Consider the following 14,220-nt stretch of genomic DNA (forward strand, 5'->3'; position numbering starts at 1 on the left):
AGGGCAGAGTGATAGATGGTCGTTAACCCAATAGCAGGACCAGTATCTGCTCCTTTGTGCAAGGAGGAACAGTAGGAGTTTTGCTAGAGCCCTACAGAATGACCTCCAGCAGGCCGCTGGTGTGAATGTCTCAGACCACATTGTCAGAAACAGACTTTATGAGGTTGACCTGAGGGCCCGATAGCCTCTAGAGGGACCTGTGTTCACTGCCCTGTTCTGTGCATCCCTCCAAGGGTATGCCTCCCCAGACCATTACTGACCCACCACCAAACCGGTCATGCTGAATGATGCTGAATGATGTTGCAGGCAGCATAACGTTCTCCACGACATCTCCAGACCCTTCAATGTCTGTCCCATGTGCTCAGGGTGAACCTGCTCTCATCTGTGAAAAGTACAGGGCACTAGTGTTAGACCTGCCAATATTGCATTCTATGGCAAATGTCAATTGAGCTCCACAGTGCTGGGCAGGGAGCACAGGTCCCTCTAGAGGCCATCGGGCCCTCAGGCCACCTTCATGAAGTCTGTTTCTGGCAGTGTGGCCAGAGACATTCACACCAGTGACCTGCTAAAGGTCATTCTGTAAGACTCTAGTAGGGCTTCTACTGTTCCTCCTTGCACAAAGGAGCAGATACTGGTCCTGCTACTGGGTTAAGGATCTTCTACCACTCTGCCCTGCTCTCCTAGAGCAATTGCCTGTCTCCTGGAATCTCTTCCATGCTCTTGAGACTGCAGGGGGAGACACAGCAGTCATTTTGGCAATGGAACGTATTGGTGTGCCAATCTGAAGGAGTTGGACTACCCTGTGCAACCTCTGTAGGCTCCAGATACTGGCTTATGCTACCAGTGGTAACACTGACCTTATCCAAATGCAAAACTAGTGACAAATCAGTCAAGAAGGATGAAGATGGGAAAATTACCAGGTGCCACCACCGGTAAAAACATTCCTGTTTTGGGGGTCGTTTCACAGTTGGCCCTCTAGTACACCTGTAGAAAATGTTGTTGACATCAAAGCAGGTCAACCTGATTCACAAACCATCTCTGTTACATAACTGGCTAAATCAATATCTCACAAGTGTGACTGACTTGATGCTATACTGCTATGAACCAGTGTTCCCTTTATTTTTTTGAGCAGTGTATAAGTGACACCATTAGAAACCTTTAATCAACTAGTTTCCAAATATATATGTTTTAAAAGAGAATGTATCAACGGCACTTTGTAAAAGCAATAAAAGAAAATCCTAGGATTTCAGTCCTCTCACCTGCAGCAGGCCTGCATTTGAAAGAAACACTCACTAAGTGACCCATTTAGTCAGACTTTTTTCCAATTTGTAGTAAAACTACATAACATTTGTTAATGTTCTTTTTACATATGGAGCAAACACCATTGTTTTCGAAGTTCAAACTTCAAAAGTCTTAGCTCAATAGATTTATAGTGTGTTTTTTACCTTTGACTTTTGAACTTTGAAAATCATTTTTAAAATAGTTGTGTTTACACTGAATTATAATAAAAAGTAATGTCATTACATCCACTTTACTCTCATATAATTATTGTGGAGGACCTCTAGAATATAACCATATGTGCCATTTTTGCATTGATGTTTTTAGTTAGATGAAAAACGTAAAAATCTCAAGGTATAGCAGACTGCCTCAAAGTGCCTGAAAAGGCCCCGGACCTCCCCGGAAGTGTTAAATGGGAAAATTATCAGAAATCTTAGTCACTTTTAAGCATGATGCTAGCAGACGAGAAGCTAATGGTCTAATCCGATTCAATGATCTATGCTAGGCTGAAGCTTAAAGTTTTATCGCAAGACTCACAGAATGGCTGGATAAACAGGAAAAAGGTGACCACAACAGGCGATGAAGTCCTAGGGATGGGACTTCAAGTGTGATGAGGGCCAGGCACAGGGATGGCTGATGACTGGTAATGGTTTACCTCACAGATGAGGTATGGGGGAAGAAAGAGAGCTATAGAATTGGTTAGTATTACTATAAGTCATGATGGTTAGTGTTAATAGGTATATCAATGGTAATAAGTAATGTGAAGAGGCAGAGAGTGAGAGTTAAGAGAGCGGGGGAGCAGAGGGAGTTTTGATGATAAGACAGAGAGGAGGGAAGAGGGAGAGTTGAGAGAGACAGAGGAAAAGGGGAGAAGAGGAGTTGTACAGCATGAAACATGAAAAGTCCATGACAGCACTGTGCTATAGCAGCATAACTAAGGCATGGTGGAGGGTAGTCAGTACCAGCACAGGTGTGGTAAGTGGCCACCATGGGACGCATGATACCAATAAGACCCTGAGGTGGTTGAAGTTCCACACTGCACCATACCTAACTATGGGAAGCGCTAAAGAGGTATGTTTTAAGTCTAGACTTGAAGATAGGGAGGGTGTCTGCTAATCGAATTGAGGGAGGAAGATTATTCCAGAGGAGATGCGTGCAGTAACAAAAGGCTCTGCCTCCTACTGTAGTTTCTGAAATTCTTGGGATTACAAGAAATCCAGTATTTTGTGATCATAAAGGTCTAGGTGGATTATATGGACTAGAACATCTTTCAGATGCGCTGCCATTTATGGCTTTGTATGTTAGAAGTAATGGTTTTGGTGATCTGTTTTATGTGATTATTTAATGAAGTTTTTGTGATCTGCTTTATGTGACTATTGAGTAGAAGTTCTTGATCAATTATAACTCCTAGATTTTTTAACACTTGTGATGAGGTCAGTGAGAGATCACTATGTAACCTGTGATGAGGATAGGATATCCCTAATCTTTTTAGGACCTAAAACCATAACTTCTGTTTTATCTGAGTTCATAAGCAGTTCATAAGCTCTTAAACATGTCACGTTTGGCTAATGGGGTTAATTCATCAGGCTTTATGGAAATGTATAATTGTGTATTGTCTGCATAAGAATGGAAATCAATCTAGTGTCTAGTGTTTTTTTTTCCATCTTGTCTGCTCCTCATATGACTTCCTGTTCTCTTTGTTGCTTCCTGTGTCCTGTGCTATGTGTTCCTTTGTTTATTGTGCCATGTGTCTCTGTGGCTGTGTCTGAAACATAAGTACACACGCTGGGCAGCGTGCATTTTCCGGAAGTTACGTCAGAATAGACTGTGCGAAAGTCGAGCGCTCTCAATAGATGGGTACTTCGTTTGGCGTGATTTCCAAGCGTGCATCAATGCATCTTTTTTGACCTCAGATATCCCATAATCCATAGACCTCTGAAGTTCGCCTACAAATAAGATACCATTTTTGCCCATATAAGGAGATATGGTATCTGACGATTTTTCCTATGGGAAATTAACATGGGGATTTTGAATTATCACACCTGTTAAACTCTCGCGGGGATGACAAAATCGGAAATTCAGGTGTTTTCCTGAACGCACTTTTGCCCTCTGCCTTCGAGAAGATACTGTGATCTCCGGTGCACGAAGGTGGCAGACTTTGATATTTGCTACCCCAGAGCTAACTTGCCATGCAACTTGCCATTAAGTTAGTTAGCCAGTTAGCTCTGGGGTAGCAAAAATTAAAGTGTGCCGACTTCACGTACTGGAGATAACAGTATGCACAGGAAGGCAGAGGACAAAAGTGTGTTCAGGAAAACGTCTGCATTTAAGACCTTATCGTCCCCGCGAGAGTTTAACAGGTGCGATAATTCAAAATCCCCATGTTATTTTCCCATTGGAAAAATCGCCAGATACCGAATCTCAAAGATGGCAGCTATACTGTAGGCGAACTTCAGAGGTCTATTGCGCAGCGCAGGTCATGCTCCAAACGTCATGCAGATCGTCAAGCAACACACTCCCCTCCCCAGGTCAGGTGACGCCAACTAGTTTGTGCTGTCCAAATGTAGGCATGCATACTGAGGAGCAAACTAACTGAGACGCTAATGGAAAGAACGGTACTATCCAGCGTGCGCCCTTGACTTTTGGACACGACCTGTGTGTTCCCTCAAAGATAGTTAAGGGCGGAGCCAAGATACTTCATGAGAAGCCACCACCTGGAACCAGAGCTCTGCCTGGAGAGCGGCAAGATTATTTTGGAATATCGTCAATTCATCAGGTCCCTTTTCACAGGTGTATTAATCAAGCAATTGATAGCAATTGCATTGATAATCAAAGTGCTTGATTTTATACACCTGTGGAAAGGGAGCTGATGAAACCCATGAATACGTCAATGACACGCCTCTTTGTGCAGAGGAAGTGATCCCCATTTTGCGTAAATAGACATGAACTATGATGAGGTATCTTGCTCTGACTTAACAATCTTTGCTATCACCTATCTAGCTATCCTGCAATCTATGGTTTAGTCTCTCGTTTCGAGATTAGTCTAACACGCACTAAATGCGCCCTCTAGTGGGTGATTTGAATTTCCTTGAAGACACAGCAATTGAGATCAAGGTAAAACGCAACAGCAAGTTAAACCACAGGTACATATGACACAGCAATGAAGCTTAAGTCGTCATGAAACCCTGTTAAAAACTAGCAAACTAGCGACAGAGCAATTGCCCCAACATGTTCTACAATTTTGTAATAATAATATTAATAATATATATGTTCACATGTGATAATACAATGTTAAGTTTCCTTTGTGTTGTCTTTATAATGACAAATATGGTGTGGTTATCTATCCTTTTTATGTATTATCATAAATAACACATTAAATGATGTTTTCTGAACAAAGTTCGGGAGGAGGCCATAGGGTTGATTGACAGGCATCACTCACCCAACTTCCGGTCATAGGGTATAAAACCCTCCTTGCTGCCCTTTAAGTCATGCTGGAGTTGCAAAGCCTCCCACCTCCTCCCCTGCTCCTCCATTTCACTATTAGCTATAAGCTCCAAATGACCCCTTATCCATAGGGGCTGTTAGCGGACATCACTCACAAGTGATCTCGGCTATTGGCATCCTAGGACCATGGCCAGCTACCAAGCCAAACTTGCCATTCTCTGTACTCACTTCAAGCAATCCAACGGGCGAACTAGTGGAGTTGTAGAAATATACTACAGTAGCTGAGCATAATTATGTCGTCACTCGTCATGGACCTATACATTACCATAAATATGTCATCACTGAATAGTAAGTCCCTTTCTACATATGCCATCTGTGTATGGCAAGTAAACTTCTTTTCAATTTATTTGTTGGGTGCTCTACAGGCAGACATTATTAAAAATGGTCTTACATATAAAAGTGCATAGAGTATACTATTTACAGACAAAACAAGTAAATGTAAATTAAGTCAAACCAGGGGACGCAAGAAAATCATAAAATATTTAACAACAACATGATCTGAATTAATATGAATGTCATAAATAAATATAATTAGGAAAGTACATTTAATTGGGATAAAAACAAAAGCTTGATAAGAATATAACATTTACGTTGTGATACATTTGTTCATAAACTGACCGCCTACTGTGCTTTGGACTGTCTTTGGATTTTGAATCATCAAACAATTCCGACTGCATAGTCCTGAAGAAAAAAAGTATTGAGATGTTTTCAGAATGCCATACATGAAAAGCATGACCATCTACAGAGAGTGGCAGTGCGATGTCACTTACACCAGAAATTAAATTTGTGCTTAGATAGACTTCTTGGTGTGGCTTTGAGGATGTATACATCTTTTATGGATGACTGACCACCCGTATCATAACCATTCACACTGTTTTTTAAGAGATAAAAAGAACAGGCTGAAATTGTACAGCAAAACATTTTTATTAAAAGCTCCAGATCCATGTGGATGTAAAACTGTAAGTGTCTATAAAAAATAAAAATGAATAATAATAATAAAAAGAAACAACTTGAGTCCATCCTGTCCTTTGGCTTGTTATGGACCCAAAAACTCATCCATGGAAGACTAAAATCAAATAAATATAAGGAAAAACATCAGTATGTTAGCAGTTTGTTCAAGAGACACAAAATGTAATCATAATGGCCCGCATTTATCAACCGAGCGTAGAAACCAGCGTAGAACTGAGCGCAGAAATCATCTTACGCCAGGGCTCACATGTGATTCATGAAAATTTCGTATCACTCCAAATCCAGCGTAAGAATAAGCGTATGTTAAATGTGACGGCTGGAAACAAGCGTGATTTAAATATCACGCCCTTATATATGCTCGTTTTAATGGCCTCACCATTAAGTAGAGTTGTTGAGTTGTTGTTGGTTTTGTTTCTGTTTCACAAACTACTACATCTGTAAGTACAACCGACCATGTAGGTCAACCGCACACTTTCATTGTTTGTACTGCACACAAACAATTATCCGGAAAGACCAGGGGCCTGTACTACGAAGCGGGGTTACTGGCTTAGCTGGGTAACTTCGAGAGTAAGTTGATCACGTGTGGCGTAACTTCCCGATTAACCCGTACTATTTATTTATTTATTTATTTAACCTTTATTTAGCCAGGATTGTCCCATTGAGACTAAGCGTCTCTTCTGCCAGGGAGTCCTGGTCAAAATGGCGGCCAAACAAATAGTTTCAGACACAGACAACACATTGAGACATTTACATAAAACACAGTACTAGCAGCTAAGAGTTTTGTGAAATACCTCTAAAAGCAATGACAATCCTCAGTGCACACAGTATTAATTTCTCTCTTAAAAGTATCCAATGAAGGCAAAGAGTCCATACTCCATGTATTCTGCAACTGATTCCACAGATGTGGAGCAAAAAAAGAAAAACTTGTTTTCCCTAATTCAGTACGAGGGGTGACAGACTGCAGTAATAACTTGCGTGAGGAACGTGTGCTATATGATGATGTGCAAAAAGTTAGGAGATCACAGATATAGCGGGGGAGTTTGCACAACAATGCTTTAGCAATGAAAAGTAACATGTGCAATTTCCGCCTTAAATACAAAGATGGCCATTGAACTTTAGAGTACAGATCACAGTGGTGAGTTCTTGCGGGGGCCCCTGTTACAAACCGCAATGCAGAGTGATAGACTGCATCCAGCTTTTGGAGGAGATATGAAGGTGCATGCATATAAATTGTGTCACCATAATCCAACACTGAGAGAAAAGTACTCTGGACCAGTCTTTTTCTTGTTAGAAATGAAAAGCATTTTTTTAAATGAAAATAAAAACCGACCTTAGGTCTTAGCTTTTTTAAAAGATTGTTTATATGTACTTCAAATGTGAGTTTTTGGTCCAGCCAAATGCCAAGATATTTATACGACGTAACCCTCTCCAAGGAGGCGCCATCAAGTGTTGTTAAATGACCATCAGGACACGATCTTGAGCGTGTGAATATCATATACTTAGTTTTCCTTGTGTTTAATGCTAGCTTTAACTGCAACAAAGCATTCTGAATGGATATGAAGGCAGTTTGTAAAGAATCCAGAGCGTCTTGCATAGAGGAACCAATAGTGTATAAGATGGTATCATCAGCATACAGATGTACTTTGGCTGGATTTAGGCCTTTATCTAAATCATTAATATACAAAGAGAACAGGATTGGGCCAAGAACTGACCCTTGAGGGACACCTGCTTTTATGATAAGTAGGGGTGACTGATAGTTCTCTATAGAAACACACTGTGTCCTACCTACTAAATAATTAGAAAACCATTGTAGCACTGAACAGACCTGCAAACTTGTCGCTTTTCGGCGACAATCGCCGTTTTCTTGGTCAATTGGGTCATTCACGTGAATCGTGCAGAACCGGAGAGTTTTTATTTGGGGGGGGGGGGTGCGGTGAAGGCTGTCTTAATCTGTATGCAATGCGGGCTAGAATTGCGAAACATTATTGGCTAATTCTTGTAATTGACACTTCTCTGGGCCAATCGGAGTCTTAGCACTTGCTTCAGTAGGCTATCTTGAACACAGCGCCAAGTTGACGTTTGGATAAGACGCCTGGCTACCGCGCGAGTGATTTTTGTCAGGGACAACACCGCGCTCGGTTCACAAATATGAACGTAGAGGTAAAACGGCCCCTTCTTAAGTGCATTTATTTCTTGGACTGAACGCCGTGGAGTCCATTATCCCACTTATTCCACTGTTACCATTGTTTTGTGTCTTTGGTTTAAATCGCTAAAAATATGTTGTCTTGTTAGTAGAACTAGGCTACTTCTTTCCACCACATATCAACTAATTTCTAAACTTGCAATACAAACTGCCGTTGCTAGTTCTAAATGGATGATTGCTATGGCCAAAAACCAGTCAGTTCTATCTCTTTTTTATGAACCATTAGCTTTGAAACATCGCTATTTTAATTGCCCTATATGCCATCCAACTAGCTAACATCAACCACCGTCATGTGCGACAATGTTATGTTCTGAACGTCTACAGCTTGGATGCAACGTGACCGTTCATTTAAACTTCACAACGAGTTTGCCAAATTAATAGGCTATTCCAGTGTGATAAGGCCAACACATTGGATCTAGGTCATAGGTGTGCAAATAACGTTTATGCACCCTCTGTAGAACGCAGGACGCGCATTGATTTGCATTGAGCTCAGTGAGCATCAAACAGACTAATAGGCTAACTGGAAAAACAAACACCATGCAGTATCTATGGTGAAGAAGAGTATGTGATGATGTGGGGCTATTTAAATTCCTAAGGCCAAGGGAACTTTTATCAGGATGCATAGTATCCTGGATCCATGAAATAGCTGGCCTTTAAAAATAAAAACATAGGCATATAAAAACAATCCTCCTGCACCTATGGGAATTGACATAGGGGTCAAAACAGGCCTACTTACTGTATGCCCCCTGTATTTAAGTAAGGAAATGTATTTATTTACGATACATTCTTCATTTTTTGAAGAAAATCCTTGATTTTTACTCATTATTTTAATTAAGGCATGAAGATGATTTTCTATTCCTCTTTTTAGTCAAGCATGGGTTCAAATACTCTCCCCTGTGTGTGTGTGTGTGTGTGTGTGTGTGCTTGTGTTTACATAGGCTACATGTATATGTGTTATATATAATAATATATATAGTAATACATAACAAAACGAGCAGTTTTCTTTATATGTGAACCCCCCCCCCCCCCCCCCCTCCCCTGTCGGAAACTGTCACCTTTTTTACGCTGAGGGGTTTGCAGGTCTGACTGAATCACTGAAACCTATTGCCTTCAGTCTAAGCAACAGTATTTTATGGTCAACTGTATCAAATGCCTTGGATAAGTCAACAAAAAGTGCACAGCAAGATTTCCTTGAGTCTAGGGCAGAGATGAAATCATTTTAAACAGATGTTACAGCAGTTATAGTGCTATGACCTTGTCTGAAGCCTGATTGGGTACAACTTAAAATATTATTTTCAGCTAAGTAGTGTTTTATTTGATCATTAACAAGAGATTCAAACACTTAAGCTAATGCTGACAACCTGGAAATGGGCCGGTAGTTATCTAAGATAGACGGGTCACCGAGAATGGTTCGATTTGATCAGAACCTGCTGATTTTTTACAATCCATGTTTGTTAATGCCTTGCGTACCTGTGAAGAGGAGATGTAAGTGAAATGAAACGGACAAGTGTTAGAAGAAGTACATCTGTGGTCAGTACTTGTTACAGCTCCACTGGACTGAGTCATAATCCCTGCATTTATAAAATGTTCATTAAAAGTGTTCACAATGTTTTGTTTCCCTATGATTTCCCCCTTGTTACATGCAAGAGAGTTTGGAAGGGTAGGTGGCGTGATTGTACCTTCTGTAGATTTGATCAGCTTCCAAAACTTCTTGGGATCATTTAAATTTTCATTTATCATTTCAAGATAATAACCACTTTTTGCGTTCTTCACTAATCTTGTGCAGCGATTTCTTAGAGTCCTATAGGCCAACCACAGCTTAGGGTCATTATATTTCTTAGCATTTGCCCAAGCCCTGTCCCTTTCTCTGATGGCCATAGCAATGTTGTCTTTAAACCAAGGATTGTTTTTACCACTTATTCTAAATTTCCTCATTGGGGCATGTTTGTTAATTACAGAAAGAAAAGTTGATTTAAAAAAGTCCCAAGCCTGTTCAACATCAGTCATATTGCACACAAAATGCAAGTCACTATGAAAAACATTGCGCAGAAAAGCCTGTTCATTGAAATGTTTATAGTCCCGTTTGGAGATATATCTTGGAATTGCCCTACTACGAAAGGTGGATAGGTTTTAACCGAGGTATGCTGCCATGGCAATTTACGCTGCATCTCAAACCTGCTCCGAGCAGGTTATGTTCTTGGTTAACCCGAGGTTTGCAGTTAACCACACCCTTTATAGGCGAAATACCACCCCACAATGTCGACGTAGGCTTCCTGAAAGATCCATTATTGGAGCGCAAATTGTAAGCGGCTCTCTTCGCAAGGCGAGGGTTTTTAAAGACCGCCAGAATCTTTCTCCATATTTAGAATATTCTCTAGGAAAGACATATATTCTCAGCCGAGGGAATTCGTTGCATTTGTCGGCTGATCGAGGCAAAGTGGAGGCTATAGTCATAGGCAATATAACATATTTTCATAATTAGGAAATATTAATGCAAGCTATAACTAGGCCTATAAACCTTCTAAATGTTTTTGAGTTTCATTTTGACCTGCTGCCAGCGGCACTGCCGTTGCATCTAAAATGTTCACAGGATTAGGCATAATATGTAGTGTATTACTGTAACAGGATGGACTGTGGACATGAGGTGTAATAATGGGACCAGTGCTGTGGGGGAGCCAGTGCATTCAGACAGGAAGTGCCTGGGCCATTAGGGGAGAAGAAGAGAGCCATATATAATGGTGCCAACGATGGCCCCGCCCCCTCTTTGGTCTCCTTTGTGTTCTGTGGGTAAGGTGGATGGCGTGCAGTTGATTGTGTTTGTTTGTTATTGTATTATGTGTTGTGCTGTTAATGTGAGTTTCTACTTAGTGGCTGACATCAAGTGAATAGAGTAGGTTTACAACAACAGAATCTGACTGAATGTGGATGTTTGGTGTTTGCTCCAAGTAACTTAAGTCAGTGTGGTAGCCAACTGTGTTAGTGTGTGTTTGAGTTGGCATTGTTTATTTGACTCTTGATTTTGTGTGTCTGTGGAATATATTTTAAGTCCCAGTCAGGGCGGCCGACCTGTGCTGAGACTCTGCTCGCCATCTACCTTTCCCGAGTGGCTCAGCCCGCGGTCCAGTACAATTCTGCCAATTGGGACTGTGGTAACATTGAGTTTTATTCATTAATTAAAGTAAAGACTTGCTGCTATAATTAAATAAATGAACATTTTATCCTATTTATTAAGTATAAACTGATGAACTGATGGTTTAAGGACCACTGGCTGTAGCAGGGGACAGGCTAGTGAGCTTGATCACCTGAGTTGTTGATTGCTGTGCTTGTAGTGTCTACACTGTGTGTCCCAGTTGATTGGGCCTTCTAACCCTGAGAGTGAGCAGCTATCCCCAACTCCCATTGATTCTGATTATCATAACTTCAATAAATTTGTACTTGATTCATCTTCCCCTCTGACTCTTCTTTGGTGTCTGGCAACTGTCTGGTCTGTAAGAACCTGGTGTTATATTACACTAAGTCAGTCCATGGGGCTAAACATTCAATTGTCCTTATTAATCTACATGGCATTGTGTTGCATCTGTATGACTTTTATGAACTCAGAAATGTATTTCAACACAGACATCCCACATTATTATTATTATTATTAATAATAATAATTATCCGTAACACATAGGCAATTTGAGGAACATGAAATAAAACGTATGCATATATCCGATCTGCAATAAGTTGGCAACAGCCTTGTCTTGCTTTGTTTGCTGCCGACGTAGGCCTATTTGATGTGTCGTAGGCTAGAGTGGGTTCTAATTCCTCGCAACTTTTTATAATCACTGAGCATTCCTTATCCGTAAAATAAGGTGATCGCATCATGTACTGGGGCCTGTACTACGAAGGGAGTTCAACCTACCCAGATGTAACCCAGGGTAAGCCGGGAAAGCATTGGCGCATTTCTACCATTAGGGCCGGGAGCGCTGTTGCGTCGTTCTACCATTGAAGCCGTGAAAGCGTATACGTACATTTTCGCATTTAAGGGTTTTTTTTGCATCAGTTATCGGCCTCTGAGCCAATGAAATGCATCAGAATAGACACAAGGCAGTGTCATCTTGTTCCTCGTGACATTGTTTTGAAATTTCTTCTAACAACCGTGGAGGACTTTGATAGCAAAGAGATATCGGAAGGTATTATTTTGAGGAGTTTCTCGGATTCGTTCATTATTGACTTTGGTGCGCTCCCTCCCTCATGTTGCCTGCCTTTGACATAGGCCTGGTAGGCTACAAAACTGATACCCTACTGATACTGTTTGTCTAATTGATGGATTTAACCCCGATTCGGATTAGGCTACACCTGTTTTTAAAAGGCGGAACATCACCGCAAAACGTGTGCTGTATCATGTAGCACTCTGCGTCTTTTTATGTGCACGTTCTATAATTAATGTAGTACTCACCAACATCATAGAAATCAACATTGCAAAACACATATCCCAGACATATTTTCTTTGGCTTGTTAGTTTTTCGAACATTTATTTTATCTAATGACGAAAACATAATGAAAACATATCATGAGACTATGCACGATTATTTTCCTCTAGCCAAAAACCTTGAGAATGAAATCGAATTAACTTTCACGTTCCTCTTAAAGTGACAGGCACTCAATTAGACCTACAGTAAAAATCACCACTGTAATGTCATTAAAGAAAAGTCAATTTTCAAATTACTGAATATTTTTTAGATTATGCAGATCATAAAATACTATAAACTATTAACAAAATATATGAAGTTTATGAATTCAAAATATGAAATAGAAACATGACAAGCCATCATTTTGTGTGTGTGTGTGTGTGTGGAGGGTCAAGCAGAGACTAGGATCACCAGGACTGTGAATGATCACACAGTATTCAGTATCACTGACAGTGTCAAGGTGGTGGCCCCAATTTGCCTACATTTTTGGAATATAATAAAGTCACACTTTTTGAAACTAATCAAAAAAATCAGTAATTTCTGAACATACCAATAATATACAACCAGTCAACAGATGTCAATCAAAATGACAAGCTGTGGAAAATGCACTCGTTTCTGATAAAATAGTGTTATTCCTGCCCTGACACAGTATGTTTTATTTTTGTGAAGGTGTAACTAAATAAACTCAATTTCCCAGGAAAGCCACAGGTGTAAGCTCTCAAATACTTTTTGAATTCTGTTTCTATCTCCTACAGAGGCTGAGAAATCAATAATTTAGTAGGTGTTGACACAATTGCTGAATTTCCAGAAAAACAGACTGAGCCAAGATCGAGAATTGTGACACCCTTAGGCATTTTTGAGACAAAGTTGTCAACCAGTCCTATTTTGTCAATTTGGGTGTGCTAAATTCAAATCTGGAATATGACAAGCTCTATCTGACCTCTGGTGACCTCTAGAGGTCATTGAACTTTGGGGCTGTAAGCGTCCCAGCTGAGCCCAGTTTCTCAGCTTCATAAGCAATGAAATGTACTAAAATTATGAATTCAGTTAACAAATGTCTTTTTTTGGTAAGTATTGGGGTGCTGAATTCACTTTTTTCATTTGCAAAACCACATATGACCTTTGATAGCCTCAAGGTCATTAAACTTTGCCTATAGGCCTATTAGACTAGTGCCAAAACCCATAACTGTTAGCCTAGAAATCTAGACGCACCCTAGCGGGCAAAAATATTTTTGCCTAGCAGGATGGTCTAGGGTCGCACCGTTGAGGCCAAGGCTGCGCTAGGCTTGAGTTCAACCTAGCCAATCAGAACGCTCTATCTGTGTACGGAGTCCTTGAGCCCGCCTTAGCTCACCTTCAGCTTCCGATAAGACGCCAGGGGGCTGGACCATGCGTCCTCGTTCAACGAGTTGGGTTTGAGACCGTATCGCACACCATAGAGAAAAACAAAAGATGGATGAGGCTAACGAAGCGCGCTCGTTTGAATCGGCTTTGGAAGAGTTAGACTTGGGCTTTTCTTTGAAGTTTGAGCAGAAAAAAGCACTCAAGTCATTCGTTTTAAAGAAGGATGTATTTGCCGTTTTGCCGACCGGCTACGATTGGTCACAAATGCTGGCCTATTACGTGCAGAGGCAGTTTGAAAGACAACTGTTCATCCCACCCACAGGCTTCACCTCTGTGAATGGTCCGACCCCAGACTATACATTTCTGTGTAGTTTGGCTTCCCAGGCTACATAACTGTGACACCCTTAGGATGTTTTTAGATTAAGTTGGCAACCAGTCTTACTTTGTCAATTTGAGTATGCTGAATTC

At 40.7% G+C, this 14,220-nt stretch overlaps 1 protein-coding gene across 1 annotated transcript in view; it reads right to left on the reverse strand.

Moving 5' to 3' along the window:
* Window positions 1-5,386: 5,386 nt before the first annotated feature.
* The window catches only part of pif1 (PIF1 5'-to-3' DNA helicase homolog (S. cerevisiae)), a 32,374-nt gene continuing 23,540 nt past the window's right edge, over window positions 5,387-14,220 (reverse strand). Inside the window, exon 12 of the mRNA XM_062531288.1 lies at window positions 5,387-5,848. Coding sequence (XP_062387272.1) covers window positions 5,819-5,848 — 30 coding nt within the window. The 3' untranslated portion in view covers window positions 5,387-5,818. The remainder of the gene's footprint in view (window positions 5,849-14,220) is intronic.

Source organism: Sardina pilchardus, chromosome 3 (assembly GCF_963854185.1).
Source record: "Sardina pilchardus chromosome 3, fSarPil1.1, whole genome shotgun sequence".
NCBI lineage: Eukaryota > Metazoa > Chordata > Actinopteri > Clupeiformes > Clupeidae > Sardina > Sardina pilchardus.